The 19,695-nt window shown below is 33.0% G+C and overlaps 9 protein-coding genes across 9 annotated transcripts; 6 read left to right on the top strand and 3 right to left on the bottom strand.

The window, feature by feature from the left end:
* Positions 1 to 1,367: 1,367 nt before the first annotated feature.
* Positions 1,368 to 2,285, top strand: RAS1 (Ras family GTPase RAS1; the record flags this gene model as incomplete). Its single annotated transcript, XM_003684358.1, has 1 exon — positions 1,368 to 2,285. The coding sequence occupies one exon, from the start codon at positions 1,368 to 1,370 to the stop codon at positions 2,283 to 2,285; it is 918 nt and encodes a 305-aa protein (XP_003684406.1).
* A 658-nt stretch (positions 2,286 to 2,943) lies between these two features.
* PIN2 (Pin2p) lies at positions 2,944 to 3,771 on the top strand (the record flags this gene model as incomplete). The annotated part of the gene is made up of 1 exon (XM_003684357.1): positions 2,944 to 3,771. One exon carries the CDS (start codon positions 2,944 to 2,946, stop codon positions 3,769 to 3,771), a length of 828 nt encoding a protein of 275 aa, XP_003684405.1.
* Positions 3,772 to 4,040: 269 nt separating this feature from the next.
* Positions 4,041 to 6,290, bottom strand: TPHA0B02980 (amino acid transporter; the record flags this gene model as incomplete). Its single annotated transcript, XM_003684356.1, has 1 exon — positions 4,041 to 6,290. One exon carries the CDS (start codon positions 6,288 to 6,290, stop codon positions 4,041 to 4,043), a length of 2,250 nt encoding a protein of 749 aa, XP_003684404.1.
* A 688-nt stretch (positions 6,291 to 6,978) lies between these two features.
* VAM3 (SNAP receptor VAM3) lies at positions 6,979 to 7,848 on the top strand (the record flags this gene model as incomplete). Its single annotated transcript, XM_003684355.1, has 1 exon — positions 6,979 to 7,848. The coding sequence occupies one exon, from the start codon at positions 6,979 to 6,981 to the stop codon at positions 7,846 to 7,848; it is 870 nt and encodes a 289-aa protein (XP_003684403.1).
* Positions 7,849 to 8,476: 628 nt separating this feature from the next.
* On the top strand, positions 8,477 to 11,905 carry TPHA0B02960 (uncharacterized protein; the record flags this gene model as incomplete). The annotated part of the gene is made up of 1 exon (XM_003684354.1): positions 8,477 to 11,905. The coding sequence occupies one exon, from the start codon at positions 8,477 to 8,479 to the stop codon at positions 11,903 to 11,905; it is 3,429 nt and encodes a 1,142-aa protein (XP_003684402.1).
* A 516-nt stretch (positions 11,906 to 12,421) lies between these two features.
* Positions 12,422 to 13,078, top strand: NOP15 (rRNA-binding ribosome biosynthesis protein NOP15; the record flags this gene model as incomplete). Its single annotated transcript, XM_003684353.1, has 1 exon — positions 12,422 to 13,078. One exon carries the CDS (start codon positions 12,422 to 12,424, stop codon positions 13,076 to 13,078), a length of 657 nt encoding a protein of 218 aa, XP_003684401.1.
* A 545-nt stretch (positions 13,079 to 13,623) lies between these two features.
* Positions 13,624 to 15,693, top strand: CEX1 (COPI-interacting protein CEX1; the record flags this gene model as incomplete). Its single annotated transcript, XM_003684352.1, has 1 exon — positions 13,624 to 15,693. One exon carries the CDS (start codon positions 13,624 to 13,626, stop codon positions 15,691 to 15,693), a length of 2,070 nt encoding a protein of 689 aa, XP_003684400.1.
* A 1,642-nt stretch (positions 15,694 to 17,335) lies between these two features.
* On the bottom strand, positions 17,336 to 18,619 carry DBP2 (DEAD-box ATP-dependent RNA helicase DBP2; the record flags this gene model as incomplete). Its single annotated transcript, XM_003684351.1, has 1 exon — positions 17,336 to 18,619. One exon carries the CDS (start codon positions 18,617 to 18,619, stop codon positions 17,336 to 17,338), a length of 1,284 nt encoding a protein of 427 aa, XP_003684399.1.
* A 471-nt stretch (positions 18,620 to 19,090) lies between these two features.
* On the bottom strand, positions 19,091 to 19,483 carry RPC19 (DNA-directed RNA polymerase core subunit RPC19; the record flags this gene model as incomplete). Its single annotated transcript, XM_003684350.1, has 1 exon — positions 19,091 to 19,483. The coding sequence occupies one exon, from the start codon at positions 19,481 to 19,483 to the stop codon at positions 19,091 to 19,093; it is 393 nt and encodes a 130-aa protein (XP_003684398.1).
* Positions 19,484 to 19,695: the final 212 nt, after the last annotated feature.

The raw sequence follows: 19,695 nt of genomic DNA, 5'->3' as shown, positions 1-19,695 counted from the left end.
AGTGACGTGCATTTACGTTAATTCCCTTATTTGCGACATCAAAGTACACAACCGACCTCATCATAACATATGATTACCCTAACGACACCGTCACTCACTCACTTAACGCACCACCAGGGTTCCGGCGGGGCAGGAGGAGGGCCGCCATGAAATTTCAGTTTTTGAATTATTCGGAAAAGGTTACGGAAAAAGATGTAGCCATTGCTATGAAGACATAAAACACAGTGACGAGGAAGGAAGGAAGGAAAGGGAGGGACAGAATAGTTTTGCATGTCTCTTTTCTTTGCTATTCTTCATTTTGTCTCATCAATTGGGTTTTGATATTTATTGCAAAATAAGTGAAAAAGTCATAGGGTAATTCCGTTTTGGGGAGGGGGGAGAGGCATTGCGGTTAATTTTGGCCAGAAAACAAAGCTTAATTTTCGTTTTTGCTGTTTTTGCTGTTTTAACTCATTTGATTATCAAGATGGGTGTAGAACCAAGACTGTCGTTCATAGAGCGAAATATAAACACCGTATTGATGTGATTGATATGTACACTACTGTATTTCGTTTTAAGCCCAAAGAAAAACAACAATTAATATTAACATATTTTTGCACATGACATATAGCAAAAAAACAACATGAACATAATCTTATAATATGGGTTTTTCAAAAATTTCAGCATTAAGCATCATAATATGTTCCGATTAATAAGGTAGAGGACTAGAGAAACAATAGAGAGAGGAATAGGAATTGTAAGAAATAATAACAAAATTTTTCATCGTTTCCTTTCTCCTCCGGATTTTGTTATTATTTTTTTTCTTTATTTTGTTTGATTTCCATTATGCAAAATGGTACGGGAGGCAGGATTTAATGTTACAATGTAGAAAAATTAAGAAAAGTAAGTATCTTTATTTCGGCAGTGATTTCATAGCACAAGTCTATTTTTGTCGAACATTTCTCAATGTATTTTATGTTTTTTTTCCTTCAATAAAACAAAACAAAAACAGACTTGAAACATAAGAAATAAAATAGGCAACTTCAGAAACATAATTTTTTGGTATCCTTCATTATTATTGATATTATATATTATATCTTTATTTTTTGTTTTCATTTCTATTAATACTATGTTTATTTATTAATGGCAATCAAGACGTGCATGCCTCAAGTAATGAACAGTATTTTAATTTTCAAAAACTAATTAATATTTGGGCTCGATCATTATAAACTCCTAAATTATTTTTATTACCTAATTTAATTACTACTAGCAAGCAACGAGCAAATCCAAAGAAGCTCCTGTTAATAACTTATTTACTTTTATTGGGAATTCATAATAACTCATAAAAGCTAGAAAAAAAATCAATCACTACTGCTATTTGTGGAAATATGTTGGGTAAATCAAGTATAAGAGAATACAAGCTAGTTGTAGTAGGTGGTGGTGGTGTTGGTAAATCTGCATTGACTATCCAATTAATTCAATCTCATTTCGTAGATGAATACGATCCTACCATCGAAGACTCATATAGAAAACAAATTGTCCTTGATAATGATGTTTCTATTTTGGATATCTTGGATACCGCTGGTCAAGAAGAATACTCTGCTATGAGAGAACAATACATGAGAACCGGTGAAGGTTTCTTATTGGTCTACTCAGTTACCTCTAGAAATTCCTATGAAGAATTGTTGAACTACTATCAACAAATACAGAGGGTAAAAGATGCTGACTACATACCAATTGTTGTGGTAGGTAACAAGTCTGATTTAGAAACAGAAAGACAAGTCAGTTACGAAGAAGGTATGAACCTTGCAAAGCACATGACCGCCCCATTCTTTGAAACATCAGCTAAACAAGATATTAACGTTCAAGATGCATTTTATGAATTATCACGTCTTGTAAGAGATGAAGGCGGAGCATATAATATCCAAAATATAGAACATGCCAATGAACATGACGAAAACAATATAAATGCTAATATCGCTGATGATGTTAGCAATACTTATAATAACACAGCAAATTCAAATGAAGAAAACGCAGCTAATAATCCAAACTCTGGTAATACTAATAACATCAATACTATTGACAATAACATGAACAACGTTGGCGAACGAGATGCTAGTCACACAGCGCATGATAGTCATAACAAAGAAAACAAGCAAAACCAAGCATTTCCTAGCAATACAGCAAACAATAAGAACTCTCATAAAAGTGATGATACCAAAACAGCAAGAGCAAACCAGTCTAAATCATCTGCAACCTCACCAAAAGAAAAATCAAGCGGCGGTGGCTGTTGTGTCATCTGTTAATCTTCAAATAATTAACGTTATATATATATATGTATATATATATATATAAATATGTTTATGTAGGCACAGAGTACTCCCCAAAAAAAAGGCATGGGACAGATTAACAATATAGTTTAAGAAAAGTCCATGATTGTACTTATAAAAAAGTATCCATTTTTTTTTACCAACGTCATAGTATTCTTGCATGTAAAATTAGTGATGGAATGCTAAATGATAAGCAGTAAGAATATTTTCTTAGATTAATATTGTTAAAGTTATAACCATTTAGAATGATACATATTTTATATATATATATGCTTCTTTATTTGAACATTGTTAAGTTTCAAGTCGACTAACATCACGATTTCACTTATTTCCATATTGGTAAAAAAAGTTCAGCATTGAAAATAATGACTTTAACCCGATGTCCGCTGCGCGATGTTAAAAATATACTATGACAGTTAATAAGAAGATGAATCAAATAGATATCTATATCTATCTTTGAACTCGCATTTTTTATTTACTTCAAGGAATAGTCAACATTTGGTACATTACACCCACATACACACACATATATATATATCTATATTATTATTATTATTTTGAAGATTACACGTTCAATATTTGGAACTGCAGAAATATCCTGTATTAAAAGAAAAAAGGGATCTCATCGACTGTCATGTTAGATATTTGTCTGGTACCCAGGGTATTCAAAAGAAATGATTTAATCAGTACTGCTGATAGTTTTAAAAGTTGGGACACATGTATGGATAACAAAGCATGCAAAATTATTGCAATAGTTGGTATAGTTTTAGCTTGTGTAGTAGCATTATGGCTAATTGGTGCGGTTTTAACATGTTTTAGACAGGGTGTAACGGGAATAGCACAGTTCTTTTGTTGGTGCTGTCAATGTAGGAATTCAGATAATAGGAATAATCAACCTATGCCAACAAATGACTCCTACAATCCAAATAGAATGGGGATGCCTCCTGCAACAGTAATTTATCAGCCTATACAACCTCCACAAAATGTATATTATAAAAGTAACAATGAAGATTTCTATGAAGAAAAATCACCTCATGACGTTTATGAATTGGAACAAGACTTTGATTTGGAAAAGCAAAAAATGATTTCTAGAGAGAATTCAATCAGGCGCAATGTGAAAAAGGATCAACCAACAAGGATGCCACCTAAAATTTATGAAAGTGATGAAAACTCTAATCAAGTGGGTTCGATGCCGGGTGCTTTTAGTAGTAAGGATGCCCTTATGCATAACGGAAACTTTTCTTCAGAATTTAATAATGAGAGTAATCAAGCTTACGGACAGCAATTTGGTACCAATTATAATCCGCCAACTTCTTACAACGGAAGATATGGGGATAACAACCAATCATTTTACGGCAATGGCATTCAGAATTCTGCCCAGTATGGTTCACCTAATCGGATGCCTTATCCTCAAGATGATGATCAGGTTAGATATAACTACTATCCAAACGGGAGGTATTAATTCACAATTAATCCTTGTATAAGGATCTTTTTCAATCATACATTTAACGGAACAGTATACTCTACACAATAAGGTCATTAAATCGGTAGTTGTTCCACATTAGCATGCATTTTACAGGATATATTTAAGCAATATATAAAATCATATTTAAATAATAAACAAAATTTAATAATGAAAACAGAAAATAATCCTAAGCATAGTTCTTCTAGTTTAAATTAAGTTATACATTTGAATATATAATATATCGATAACAGATAAATTCATACTGTTCAACTATCCATAATACTTCGATACGATGTATATAACATGCTAATTCCTCCTAATACAATCAATGAGAAGTCAAAAATTACAGTGAAATTGAATTTATGCTGCTTTAAGGATGGTATGCTGTAACTCTTTAGATGTAACATTGGTGGATACATGTATACAAGTGGGATGCATGCAAAAGATCCAATTAGAGAAACAAATTTATCCAAGTTATTGTAGCCCAAGTATGCTATTAAAATAACACAACTAACAATGATCGATCTTAGACAATTTTTTCGCCATTTAATTCTCCAATTTAATTTACCAGAGTTTGATAAAAATTGAGATGACCCATTATCGGTACTCCTAAAACTTGTAAACATTCTATTTTCTATTATTTTTATTGCTGGAAATAATTGTAATGGTGTTGATAATAAAATGGCAACAGAATAAAATAATTGAACAAGATTCACAAAAACATTTGATTGAGATAGATTCATCAGAATAACTGTTTCTATGTATTTACCATATGCCAAATATCCTATAGTCCCAATCAATATGAATAATACGGTAGCTGTCAAAATTACGAGAAACAAAACGAATGGGAAATGTTCTGGATGTTTCATAGAATCTTGAACCGGAATAATCAATCCAATGCCTTCAAATGCAAATATAGCAGTTCCAATAAATACTGACCATAGATCGGGATTGAAACCATATATAACCCCTGCCTCTGGCTTCATTTGAAGATCAATAAAAAGATGCTTAATGCAGAAAAATAACACAATTAGTAACCCACCCATTATCATGAAATTAGCCATTAATGATGTTAATGATAACTTTGAGACATTTCTTACAAATGATAATGGAATAAAAACTATTAATTGAAATATCATTAAATATGATATATTGAAATCTGGAAAGTTGAATACATTTATTATGAAAGCCCTGAGGTTCTTAGCACAAAATATAACATATGCTGCTGAAAAACCAATCTGTGTTAACACTAAGGAACATAGGATAATTGTCTTCATCCACCTACCATACAATATCAACCCAATGTCACCAAATGACGAAACTTTTGTTATTTGTTTAGACCGTATCAAAATGAAGTAGCACCAGTAAGAGTATAGACCAAAAAATAAAAGCATACCTATTGAGAACAACAAACCTCCCTTTGAAAATGCATTAGGTAGAAATAAAATACCTGTTCCTATGAACGATTTAAGCAATAGTAAAAATGCTTTTGTTGTTGGAGTTTTTCCTTTTGCTGTCTGAATCATAGGTTTACTCACTCTAACACCAGATGTAACACGACTTATACCCTTCCTTGATAAAAGTGGGACCTCCTCTATTTGACCAGGTGTTCCAGTCAAATATTGTTTATCTATTTCAGAAATGAAATCATCCTCAAACGATTCACCTGCAAAATGACCATACACATAAAGAAATTCTAAAAAGTTTCTCGTCAAAAAGGGGACTTTATTGTTATAATCTTCAGATTCCTCAATAGAACCATACCCAGATAATTCTAAACTACTCAACTGGCCGTCACATCGATCTTGGATATGTCGCTTATTTACAAAAGTATCTTTTAACTTTTGTTTTGATCTCAGTTTATTAACAATATACTCCCTTCTAAATCCACCAGGGATATTTATACCACTTGCAGAAATCTTTTCATTCGCTGCAATACTACTTGGTGCAATGTTCGGACTTGATTTCGTTCTTTGTAAGACGTGTGAATTATGCACTGATTCAGGATCTGTTTTCTTTACTATGTTGTAAAAATCTCTCGTAATATCACCACCTTCACTATGCATGTTGGAATCATGGTCTAATAAAACAGAATCATCATTTCTCAAATAAATGTTATTCAGAGAGATATTATTATTAACATTTTGTATTTTTGGACTAGTTTCATCATTCTGCTCTGAATGGAAATTTAACTGACTGCCATTAGCTGATTTATAATCACTACCAGAATGTGATGATTTCGAAAATTTCCTGGAAAACGTTGATGTATTTAAGTAGTTATCTCTTAAGCTATTGATTATAACACCTTCTCTATTGGGGTGTACTGTCTTAAAATTTGGAGTCTGAATATCTATTAATGCATAATTAAGTGGTTCACCATTATCAGTTCTCATGGACCTACCACCAAATGAACCTTTAGGTGTTGTAATACTACTAGGACATTTATTTCTTGAACTGTTTGAATTTGGAATATTTAAGGACCGCACATTGGAAAATTTGGAAGAATTCCCATCCATAATAGCTGATCGTGGATATTCCTGTAAGGTTTGTAATTTTATGGTTGGACTAGTAGAATTGATTGCAACCTGTCAAACCAAATATATCACAAATAACAACGCTTGAAATGTAATTGTAATAATGTGTTTTCAAAATAGTATTAGCCAAAAAGGAATGGAGTAGTATTCAAACTAGTTATAATTGAATGAAGATTTAGAAAAATAATTAAAAGGTGATCTTGTTGTTGCTAGATAGCTATAAACATAAATATTCTGAATTACCTTGCTTGGTTGTTATAGTAGCTAAAGTTACCTTGCTATCTCATCATTGGTGTTTTCAATAGTATTTAACAAAATATTATTTATAACATAACTTATAATCTTATCGATGGATTTTGAGAAACGTTATCAACGTTTTTCAACTTTGCAACTTATTGGTGCATCTTCCCTTAAAATAAGTATAAAAAATAACAACAAATGCAATATAGGATAAATGATTTGTCGGAAGTGAAATATATTACATTAGAGTACCTAGTCGTTGTAACATTCATATAAAGGGTTAGCTACTATCCGTGTTTTATCTGTTAGTGTGAGAGAAGACAAATAGAATTGACATAAGGCTCATTTCGTAGGTGTATTTATAAATACTTCGAAGCACAAATTATTGAATTAAATTACGAAAAGACACAAATATTGTTAATGAGAGGTCATGTCATTTATTGATATCGAATCTCAAAAGGTCACAGGTGACAGGCCTGATGAACGTATCTCCAATGGTGATATTGAAGCACAAACGAATAATTCTCAGGTAGTAGAGCTGGTAAACATGATTAAACTTCTGAAAAGAGAAGTAAATAAAATTGGTTCACCAAATGACAATATTCAGGTGAGGAATAAGATAGATCAACACTTAATTCCTGAACTTCACAAGAAGAAAGAATTTATTGCGAAGCTATTGGAAAATTCAATAGGTAATGGAAATGGCGAATACTCATCCGTCGACGCTAACTATCGAACAATAAAACTATATCGTGAACAGATATCAAGTGACTTAGAAGGCTTACTTAAACAGTTCGAGATGTTAAAGTTGAAAAACCCATTAAAGACCAACACAAATGTAAACGTTAAACACAGTTTGAATATTTATAACAATGCTGGAGATAATGATCCCAATAATCTGGCAACTTTGGCAACCGAACAAATCCCAGATTTACAACAACAAGAACAGAAACAAGTAAGCTTGTTAGCACAATCAGAAAGACAACTCTTATTAAACGAAGATGAATTGAGTTATCAATCAATTATACAGCAGGAAAGAGGTGAAGAAATCAATAAAATAAGGAACAAAGTTGGTGAAGTTAATACTATATTTAAACAACTAAGTGAACTAGTGACAGAACAATCTGATCAAATTGACTCAATTGATAACAACATTAATTCATTATCGGATAACTTGCAGGTAAGTAATAAAGCATTGAACAAGGCTGAAGAATCACAAAGAAAGAAAAATAGATGTGGATTTGTGGTTTTAGTCGTGCTCCTAATCATATCATCAATTATTCTACTTGCAATGTTATAAAAAAAGATACGTAGCCGGCACATAGATATAATATGCATGAGGACCATTACCTCTTCCATCTCATTTTTGATATTATGTTAAAGTTCATTAAAGATAAGTTAGAAACCAGAAACAAGCAGTATCATTGCCATTAAGAAAGGCATAGTCTGTTAGTATTGTTAGAGACTCCTGATGCATTATACAAACTCCCTCACTTATATAAAACATAAATTACATATTACATTTAAGTATAGGGGTTCTGTTCTCATAGCAAAAAGGTTTCCAATGTCGCTTGTTGGTACTATAACATATGCGCACATTGAAAATTGAAAATAATAATCATTCTTATTTGAAACTTTAGGATATTCATTCAATTTTGAGTTTAACAAATGGATTATAGAAGGTTGAAAAGTTGAGATAAATATATACAACACATATATAGTACATGTATACGATCGCATATTATATCATTCAGTAAGTTTTATTAGAAGTTATCACGAAAAATTGCCATTTGTAAGTTGTCACTGAGACCTTTTTCCATTGTCATAATATCAAATTTTAATTGTGAGCTAAAAGTTCTAAAAATTGTAGCTTTTAATAGTCATCTACCAATTTTTAAACGTTATAAGAGATTAAAAGTTTGTGAGTTATGCATATTTTAGTTGCAAATAATCCGGATAGAAGGATTTCTATCGTATCTAATTCATTTGCTCTTGTGTTTAGAGCCGTTGGCAATAAAAATACCAACCATCAATCATTCAAAGCAGCCGCTTGTGCAGTTGAATTGATTCCCAAGGCTGACTTGAAAGGACAAGGATACAAAAAGTTATCATCTTATGAAATATATGGATTTGTTGGTTTACTAGAAATTGGTGACTTAATATTTATTGGTACTATCACTAGAAAATCAAGAGTTGCACAACCAGTTCCTCATGAAACAGTAAATAAAATCAGTGGAGTCGAGTTTTTTTGTTTAAATGATTCACGTTGGGATTACTTAGAGATCAATTCATCTGGGTACCCGATAATGCCAGAATCGGAATCTGCTCCACACCAAGAATCTGTTCCAAAGCATCCTTGTCATGAGATAAGGAAATTATTATCCAATGGATCATTTTATTATAGCACAGACTTTGATTTAACCTCTACTTTACAAAGAAGAGGTTTTATAAGCCATTCATTAAGTTCTGATAATTTTGAAAAGGAATATATGTGGAATTCATTTTTAATGAAAGAAATTATTACTTATAGAGATAGATTAGATGTTAATGCAAGACAGATTTTAGATGACGAAGGATTCTTAACAACAGTTATAAGAGGTTTTGCCGAAACATTTATTACATATGTGAAGAATCTGAAGATTGGATTAACAGTTATATCGAAACAGAGTTGGAAACGTGCAGGTACTAGATTTAATGCAAGAGGTATAGATGATGAATCTAATGTAGCCAATTTTGTTGAAACTGAATTGATTATGTTCTCAAATCAATATTGTTATTCATTTACACAAATTAGAGGTAGTGTGCCAATCTTTTGGGAGCAAGATACAGCTCTAATAAACCCCAAAGTTTCGATCACTAGATCTGTTGAAGCTACGCAACCAGTTTTTGACGAACATTTCGTGCGACTAACTAATAAGTATGGATCCGTTAATGTAATTAATTTATTATCTACTAGATCATCAGAAATTGGTTTAACCAAACGTTATAGACAACATTTACAATTATCGAAGAAAGTCTCATTAAATAGCGACACATTTTTAACTGAATTTGATTTCCATAAGGAAACCTCTCAAGTCGGTTTTGTAGGATCAAAAAAATTGTTACCATTAGTCACTGATTTCATATTGGAAAATGGTTATTTCTCTTACGATGTTAGGGAAAAAAGAGTTATCTCTGAACAGCATGGTGTTTTTAGAACAAATTGTTTGGATTGTCTAGATAGAACTAATTTAGTGCAACAGATGCTTTCGTTAACAGTATTCAAACTATTCCTAGAAGATTTTCAATTGATTAATTCAAAAGATTATGTAGAAGACACAGATTTTGCTTCTAAGCATAATGCATTGTGGGCCGATCATGGTGACCAAATTTCTCAAATATATACCGGTACTAATGCATTGAAATCATCTTTTTCTAGAAAAGGTAAAATGTCTTTTGCTGGTGCTCTATCTGATGCAACAAAATCAGTTAGTAGGATGTATATTAACAATTTTATGGACAAAGATAAACAACAAAATATCGATGCTTTATTGGGACGTTTGCCTCATCAGCAGGCTGTTGAGTTATATGATCCAATAAACGAGTATGTTACTCAACAATTGGAAAAGAAAAAGGATAACTTCACGTCATATTCCTCAGCTGATATATTCATTGGTACATATAATGTGAATGGTATTTCCAGACCAACAGATTTATCACAGTGGTTATTTCCTATAGGTGATAAATTTAAGCCTGATATTGTAATTCTTGGGATGCAGGAAGTCATTGAAATGTCCGCTGGTTCAATTTTAAACGCGGATTCCACCAAGGGTAGTTTTTGGGAATCAATGGTAAGCCAATGTCTTAACCAATTCGATGAAAAATATCTATTACTTAGAGTTCAGCAAATGACTTCTCTATTAATGTTATTTTTCGTAAAGAAATCCAAAGCACACAAAATCAAGCAAGTTGAAGGTTCTTCAAAAAAGACTGGATTTGGTGGCATGACAGGTAATAAAGGTGCAGTGGCAATACGTTTTCAATATAATGAAACTTCATTTTGTGCAGTTAACGCACATTTTGCAGCGGGCTCGGGAAATGTAGACGAACGTAGAAATGATTATGAGAGCATCATGAAAAGTATCACTTTTGCAAGGTCGAAAACTGTAAGAAACCATGATTCTATATTTTGGTTAGGTGATTTAAATTATAGAATCTCTCTTTCTAATGAACAAGTTAGAAAAGCATTAATGGATAAAGGAGAAAATTATATTGAAAAACTATTAACATATGATCAATTAACTCAAGAAATTAATACAGGTGTAGTATTTCAAAATTTCAAGGAACCGACGATTCAATTTCGTCCAACTTATAAATTTGATATTGGTACTAATAGATATGATTCATCTGAGAAAGCCAGAACACCTTCTTGGACAGATAGAATTGTTTACAGGGGGGCTAATTTGCAACCACTTGCCTATTCTGATGTTGATATGCGTATCAGCGATCATCACCCAGTGTATGCCGCATATAAGGCAAAAATAGTCTGTATTGATGAGAATGTTAAGAATAAGTTATCTAAAGATTTATATGAAGAATTTAAAGCTTCTCACCCTAATGAAGTCGGATCAAAGGTACTACAGTTGGTAGATATTGACACAGAAGCTAATAAAATATTAGAAAAGTATAAAATTTCCTCAAAACCTTCAAGTAATTCTTTACTTGATTTTGACATTCAAGCTTCTCCATCTAGAAAAAGTCCTTCCAATATACTATCATCCTCTGCATCATTAAGTTCTATACCACTACAGCCATCATCGAGAGTGTCATCGGCTTCGGAGGTATATTTACCAAGAAACGTGCAACAACCATCCTCCAGAGCATCATCAACTTCTGAGGAGTCAATAACAAGAAATTTACCGCCACCTCTTAAAGCTACTACTTTACAATCTGCAGTCAAAAATGACGGTGCGACAAGATTTGTCCCAGAGCCTCCAAAATCACAATCACAACCACCAGCTGCTCCTGTAGCTGCTACTCCATTACAAGGTTCTACTACCGAACGGAAACCGGCATTTTCATCCCCTTCCCCACCTAAGCCAAGAAAAGCATTACCACCTGGTTTCAGTGACGTTATTCTAACACCAAAGAACTCTAGTTCTCCGTCGTCACCAGCATTACCTATTGCTGAAAAGGTTAAACCAGCGGCCCCACCAAGTTTACACGCAAAAACAAGCAATGAATCTACAAAACCAGATACCAAACGTGAAACAAAAGATAATGACACAATTACAAAGAATCCCCCTACAGTTCCTGTTAAGAAGGCAGAACTTGAGCATTTGTCTATGGATGCATGGAGACCCTTGACGCCAAAATAAGAAGACACTATATTTTGAGTTTTTTTACGTTTTAAATAACAAAGAGAAGGCGGAATATTTTTACCTAACTGCATGTAATAGTATCTGAATAATAGAGCATATTATAAACCTGAAGTATATTTCTATAAACCATTTCTAAGGTTAACGGAAACTATATACTATAATAAATGACACTAGATGCTAAACAGACACACACTATATATATAATTATAATGTATAACAAGACTTTTAACTGTTATATCATTATTCACTATGTCGTTAATAATGATATTTGTTTGAATAAACTTGAGAAATTTGAAAATTTTATTGTTTAAGCTCATCTCATCTCATCTCATCGCAAAACCTCACTGGCTTTTAACCTTCAGTTATGTTTGAGTTATTGGTTATCTTGTATTATAAGAAACTTATATAATAATGATATCTTGTATAGAAACAGTGTTATCTTTTAACTCTTTAGATAAGCTAAACTAGTGTCAATTTGATCAAGATCATTGTGAAAGAATATACATATATAAAATGGCCAAAGTCACTGCTAACAAGAAACTGAATGCTCCTGTAAAGGAAGTAAAAGAAGTACAAGCCAGTACTCAACTTGAAGAAGAGATTCACACCGAGTCTTCTGATGAATCCGCTGATGATGCCACCTCTGGGAAGGATGACGATGTTGTTGAAGGTTTAAGTTCTGATGAAGAAACAAACACTTCCACTCATAACATTAAAAAATTAACTCCGAAGACTAAAACTAAAGATAACAGCAAAAAAGCCACTGATATGTACTCAGGTATTATTTATATAAGCAGGTTACCTAAAGGATTCCATGAAAGGCAGTTGAGTAAATATTTCTCTCAATTTGGTGATTTGAAACAAGTCAAATTAGCAAGAAATAAAAAGACTGGTAATTCAAGACATTACGGTTTCATTGAATTTGTGAATAAAGATGATGCAAAGATAGCTCAAGAATCTATGAATAATTATTTAGTATTAGGTCATTTGTTGAAGGTAGTTCTGATGCCAAAGGATACTAAAATTGAAAAACTATTGAAATACAGACCAAGCAAGTTTTCACTGAACACTACAAAGAAATCAGAAGAAGAATTGAAGAAAAATGCAAACATTAAACATGAATTAAGACTGAACAAGTTATCCGAATCTGGTATTGAGTTCAAGTGGTGAATTTAATATTTTTCTCCTAAGCATTAATTACATTATTTTTAAATAGTATTAAGATGATAAATCAAACATTTTGTATATTATATAGTTTATTATCATAATAAAGAAAATTTTGACAATATATTTGTATATATACATTGAATATAGTCTAATCAAAATATGACTATGAGTTTAATCTGTTAACCATAATCACAACTTTATCTTATAACGTGTGTACAATTGGCGACTGTGTATATTGTACTGTCCGTATCTTACGCATAATCATTAAATGAGATTCTTTGAAGAGTTCGCTGCAAAAAAATATTTGTTAAAATACTCATAAATCCTAAAAAATGACATTCAAAATAAAGTGAGCTAACTTCAGAATTACTAAATATATAGATATATATTTCTGTATAGAAGTTAAATAGTGGCTATCAAGGTTATCAAACAAACTACCCTGGTGATTGTAATCATTATATTAAATTTAGGACCGTAGTCCAATTATTTTTCTTTGAGAATCATACAAAATATAAATCTAGATTTCAGCTGGTAGACTAATTTTTACAATGAATTTTTCAAGTATATTTAAGTCTATTTCTAATTTCCAGTTTCCATATACATTGGAAGAGAATTCTATTCATAAAACTGAGCTGTGGACAGTTTTTCATGGGATCAGAAAGGCAGATTCGGTTCCAATCACTGCCTTTAAAGCAAACAAGAATTCTGGAACAGATGAATTGATCACCAATTGTCTGCAAAAGGCAAAGGTAATGAAAATACCGGGATTGTGCCCTGTTTTCGAAATATATGACTCAGATCCAAATAACACATATATTATTACGGAACGTGTCTCTCCATTCAATTGGGATCAATTAACTACGTATCAAAGAAATTTACAAGCGTTACAATTAGGTATTGCTCAATTACTAGACACATTGAAAATTTTAGAAGAATTCATAATTGGTACTATATCTCCAGAATCCATTTATGTCAATGAAAAGGGTCAATGGTTAATATTTGGACTTGAATTACTGGTTAAGAGATCTGACGTGAATTCTCACATATTTTCTAATATGTCAAAGCATTACTATACTATTCAAGGGTTTACAACTTATTCTAATGATTATAAAACTGTTGATGCCTTGAATATGTATCACTTGATTAAACATTTCCTGAGTGGTAAAGTTCCAAAAGATTGGAATACTGCCATGAACATGTTATCAAAAGGTTCCATTACTTGCAGTGTCTTCTTACAAAAAATAGTCAATTCACAAACATGGTTAAATAACAGATTGATTAGGTTAGATAAAGATTTAAAGGAAATACACATTAAAGATGCAGAAGGTAAATTCATTATAATGTCCACTTTTGAAAGTTTATATTTTGAATCTAGACAAACGTTTTCTAATATGTCACCAGGTTTTATTGTCGGAGCTATAATTCCTGAACTGATTTCAATTGTTAACTGGTTGCAAACCCCTCAATCGATCACTAATAAAAATTCTAAGATTCTTCATTTTTTAGCAATATTGTTAGAACTTACTGATGAACACCAGTTTTATCCCAAAGAATTTAAAGAATTAACAATACAGATGTTTAAATTACCAGATAGACAGATAAGATTTCTATTATTAATTTATTTACCTAAATTATTAGAGCCATTAGGGAAGAATGACATTACTAATCGTGTCTTCCCACAATATTTACAAGGACTTTCCGACTCTGATGTAACACTGCGTTTAAAAACTTTAAAGACTGTTCCAGTAATTGTACCAAGCATATCAGAACGTCAATTAAATAACGAATTATTACGCTACTTAGCTAAGACACAAGTAGATCCAGATGTGGAGGTACGTACTTGGACTATATTGATTATGACGAAGGTTGCTTCTACATTATCGGCATCTGGAAGTAGAGCAAGTATCCTTGGAACTGCATTTACAAAATCTTTAAAGGATCCGGACATTAAACCACGTTTGGCAGCTTTATATGGTTTGGAAAAATCTATTGATTTATTAGATGTTTCTACTATTGCGGGAAAAATTTTAACTGTTATTGCACCAGCTGTATTGGATAAAGATCCATTGGTTAGATCCAAAGCTAAAGTGCTGTTCAATAAGTATTTGGAAAAATTAGAAAGTGAAGCAGCATCAGTTGCAACTGATACTAAGGATGAATCACAAGATATTGATTTTGATAATTATGGAACTAATGATAATGAGTTAAGTGAGCAATTTATGACAAGTTTAAGATTAAATTCACCATCACTTGAGGAGGTAAATACATTGAAAAAATCATCTGGCGCTTTCCAAAATGATGACTGGGATTCGAATAATGCAATTAACGAAGATATCCAGTGGGGCGATAACGATGCTTGGGGTGAAGAAACTGCATTTGAAAATAATAATATACCTGTACTTAATATTAACAATTTACAAGGTAAAAAGATTAGCATAGATGATTCTTGGAATAATGATATACTTGAAGAGCAAGAACCTATCACACACACAACTAAGTCCACTGCTGGAAAAGTTAAACCTAAAATGCGCACAATAAAAACAACATCTTCAAGAACACTTACTTTAGATATTGAAGATAATGAAAATATCAATGATGGATGGGGTGATGAATGGTAATAGATTATAAAATGTTTTAAAATATCATTGTGAACCTTATATATATCTTGGAATATCTCTTTACTAAAAATAAAATCGTCTCTATATACTAAAACAAAAAAAGCGTTGTCAAATTCTTAAAATTTATAGATTACAAAATGTATAAGTATGTATATGTGTGTGTTCTAGTTTATGTAAATAGTATACAAATTAATATAAAGCTTTAAAGGTAGCTAAGAAGATTTTGGTAGTTATGTACTGAAACATGCTCCTAATTTCTGTTACCCCAGCCATTGTCTCTTGGACGGAAGTTACCACCACCGAAGCCACCACGGCCACGACCACCGAATCCACCACGGCCACGGCCACGGCCACGGCCACGACCACCAAATCCACCACGGCCATATCTTGGATGACCACCATGGTTTCTTCTATCGTACTTCATTAACTCTTCTGGAATAGTTTGCTTGGCTTCCCTCATAATGGAAATTAACTTACCACCTAGACCCTTGTCACCTTCGGTGAAGAAAGAAACAGCAGTACCAGTGGCACCAGCTCTACCAGTTCTACCAATTCTATGAACATAATCTTCGATGTTACCTGGCATGTCATAGTTGATAACGTAATTGATACCCTTGACATCTAATAATAAATTATAATTTCAGATAGAAATTTTAAAATGTTAGTAAATTAATCTGGAAGTAAGGTTACTTCATTGTTCAATTGATTTACTGGCAAGATAAATTTAACGCAACCCAAACAATATATAAAGCATTTCGCAGTTTGCATCAATATAATTGGTACAATTAGCTGAGAAATAGTAGTTTAAATAGAAAAATAATCATGGTCTTGAAAGAATATAATAATATTCATTAAAAATTCTTTATAAAAAAAATTCAAAAAGCAAAAAAAAAAAAAAATTCCCCAACAGTGTCAACCTATATAACTTCTTCAAAAGAATTTAGTTTAGACCATTACTTGATCGTTCTAATTAAAATCGAGAATGAATATAAGAAAAGACCAGCTTAATTATTATAATCACTCCGATTTCTACGAAATGAATCAAATAATACAGTATGTCTCTCCTCTGAAGCCTGTTTATACTAACAAAACTATTTAAGTATTATAACTACAAGTGTATAACACAATTATTATTAATGTCGTCTAAGGATATGCAAATTTTAATAAAGTGACGCATACTCATAAACTAACAATAGCTGTGTATTTTCTTGGAATTTTGTATCAGTTGCAACTAATATCTAATTGAAAACTTAAATTTAGCTTTAAGTCTACCATGTAGAATATTTCTTCACTAACACAAAATAACATTTAATAGATATTTGTAGTCTCAACTTAATAATATGAGTTTTATATAACTTGACTTCATATATCCCTTCCTAAATTCCGCTTTCATAATATGAAGATGTTACAGAAATTTTAGATCTTCACTATCCGTGCATTCATGATGGTAATCACTATACATGGACAATCAAGTGACCTTGATATTAACATGATACAGCGATTGACAGTATGATGCCAAAAGAATATTGATGCAATTTACCCATGTTCCCCATTTAAACGTCTTGTTTGTTGCCTGTTAAAAAAAATATCTTGTAAGTAATCCAAAAAATAAACTGAAAATGAAATAGAAAAAAAAAAAAATTTACATACCAATACCTCTAGCAGCAACATCAGTTGCAACCATGATAGGAGATCTACCATCTCTGAATTCTTGTAAAACCCAGTCACGCTCTCTTTGATCTTTGTCACCGTGAATTGCTAGCGCTGGCCAGCCATCTTCTCTTAAATATTTAGTGATTTCATCACAAGTTCTCTTAGTAGAAGCGAAAATCAAAATCTTTGATTCTTTGTCTTCCGAAGCGGTCACTAAATGCTTGTTTAAACGATCTCTCTTTTCGAAGTCAGAAACAACTTCGACAAGTTGAGTAATAGTATGGGATGCAGATAATTCTAAAGAACCGATTTGAACTTGAATTGGATCATTTAAGTAGTCTCTAGCCAATTGTTGGACTTCCTTTGGCCAAGTAGCAGACCACATTAAAGTTTGTCTGTCTGGTCTAATTTGGTCCACAATCTTTCTGATTTGTGGTTCGAAACCCATATCTAACATTCTGTCAGCTTCATCTAAGACTAAGTAAGTAACTCTCTTTAAGTTAGTCTTACCAATTTCTAACATATCAATTAATCTACCAGGAGTAGCAATCACAATTTCAGCACCTCTGATTAAATCTCTAATTTGTTGACCTCTTGGGACACCACCGTAGACACAAGTGTTTCTAATTCTAGAAGATTGACCGAACTTGGAACATTCCTTTTGAATTTGAACAGCTAATTCTCTGGTTGGAGATAAAACTAAAACGATTGGACCATCACCTGGAGAAAGTAATGGTTGAGCGTTAATATGGACGATACCTGGTAAACAGTATGATAAAGTCTTACCGGAACCAGTAGCAGCAACACCGATCATGTCTCTACCGGACAGAGCCATTGGCCAACCTTGACATTGGATAGCAGTTGGTTTATCAAAACCCTCAGCCTTAACTTCTTCCAAGACGTAATCTGGGAAACCAGCTTCATCAAAATTAGTAATTGGCTTTGGAATGTCATGGCCAGTGATAGTCATTTCATTTTCTTTTCTGAATTCTCTGATTTCATTGTCATCTCTTTTACTGACAGATTCGTGTTCATGATAGAAATTTTTTTCAAAAGGTGGTAAGTTTGGCATCTCAACTTCCCAATTTGGTCTAACCAAATCTTGTGGTTGGTTGTAGTTTTGTCTGCCACCAGAACGGCCATGGAAGCCACCAGCATTGAATTGTTCGTCTCTGTTGTAAGAGTTTCTGTCTGAAGATCTACCGCCACGGAAATCACCTCCACGGCTGTTGAAATTAGACTTGTTGTATTGTTGATCTCTACCAAAACCCATTGTTGTTTACTTTGCTTGCTTGTTAAAAAGATGAGTATAACTACCGAGCTGTGTGACGGAAAATGAAAATGAAGAAGAAGGTGAAGAGGTGTGTGCTAATTGAGATGAAGAATAGTTGTATTTATGTCTCTTTATATATCTGAAGTTTTGCGATGAGATGAGATTCTAAAAAACGACAGGCTGGTGAAAATTTTTCTTCTGCGCTTTCTTCTCGCGAATGATGGGAATCTCGGAGATGGGCCCAGCGGTCACAACATAGCACAGAAAAGAAACGACAGTAGTCGATGAGATGAGATGAGCTTAGGGAAAGATAGAGATTGGATCAAAACGAACCAACTGCATAAAGAACATGTTTCAAAATCTGGCTTGTATTTGGCGAGTTATGTGATAAATGTGTATATATAGATATATGGCATTATATATGAATCTATGTGCTTATATTTGTTGATATATGAGAAAGAGAGACGGTATCTATAGCTCCTTGATGCGTTGGGTGAACTTCTCCTCGACCACATCGCACATATCCATCAGGTCCTTGAGACCTTTTTGCAAGGCCTCGACAGCGGTGGTGTTTCCGTATGTCTGTATTCTTAAATTCAATAGTGTTTCCGAGGGATGTGGGATCGAATAACCGCAGAACTCGACCTCTGGGTTCTTCATGATGATGTGACGGAGGGCGTTGCCCAATGTGTGGTCCTCCTCGCTGATCTGGAAGGAAGCAGACGTGCCGTCCGGCGAGGTCGCATTGGGCAATATCTTGATCTTGTCCTCGTCGACAGCGTTAACGTCGACCTCGTCCACTTCCGGGACTGAGTCGACCTCCATCTCGTCTACAGGCTTGCTTGTTTGTACTTCGTCGCTCATGCTGTGCGTTATCTGATATCGGTTCCCTACAGCAGGGCTCACACACGCTTCATAGATTCCACATAAGCATTTATATATAGATAGGTCATTACTGCGTTGTCATTAAGTTTTACCTGATGAGTATAAAGCGACTATTTGAAAAGTTTTGCCAAAATGAAACTGGAAAATTTGAGTTTCGCAAAAGCTGCCACGTGACCGCAACGCCAGCACGT

This window comes from Tetrapisispora phaffii, chromosome 2, assembly GCF_000236905.1.
Source record: "Tetrapisispora phaffii CBS 4417 chromosome 2, complete genome".
NCBI lineage: Eukaryota > Fungi > Ascomycota > Saccharomycetes > Saccharomycetales > Saccharomycetaceae > Tetrapisispora > Tetrapisispora phaffii.
Note: the sequence above shows the minus strand (reverse complement) of the source record. Positions and strands in the feature narration are given on the sequence as shown.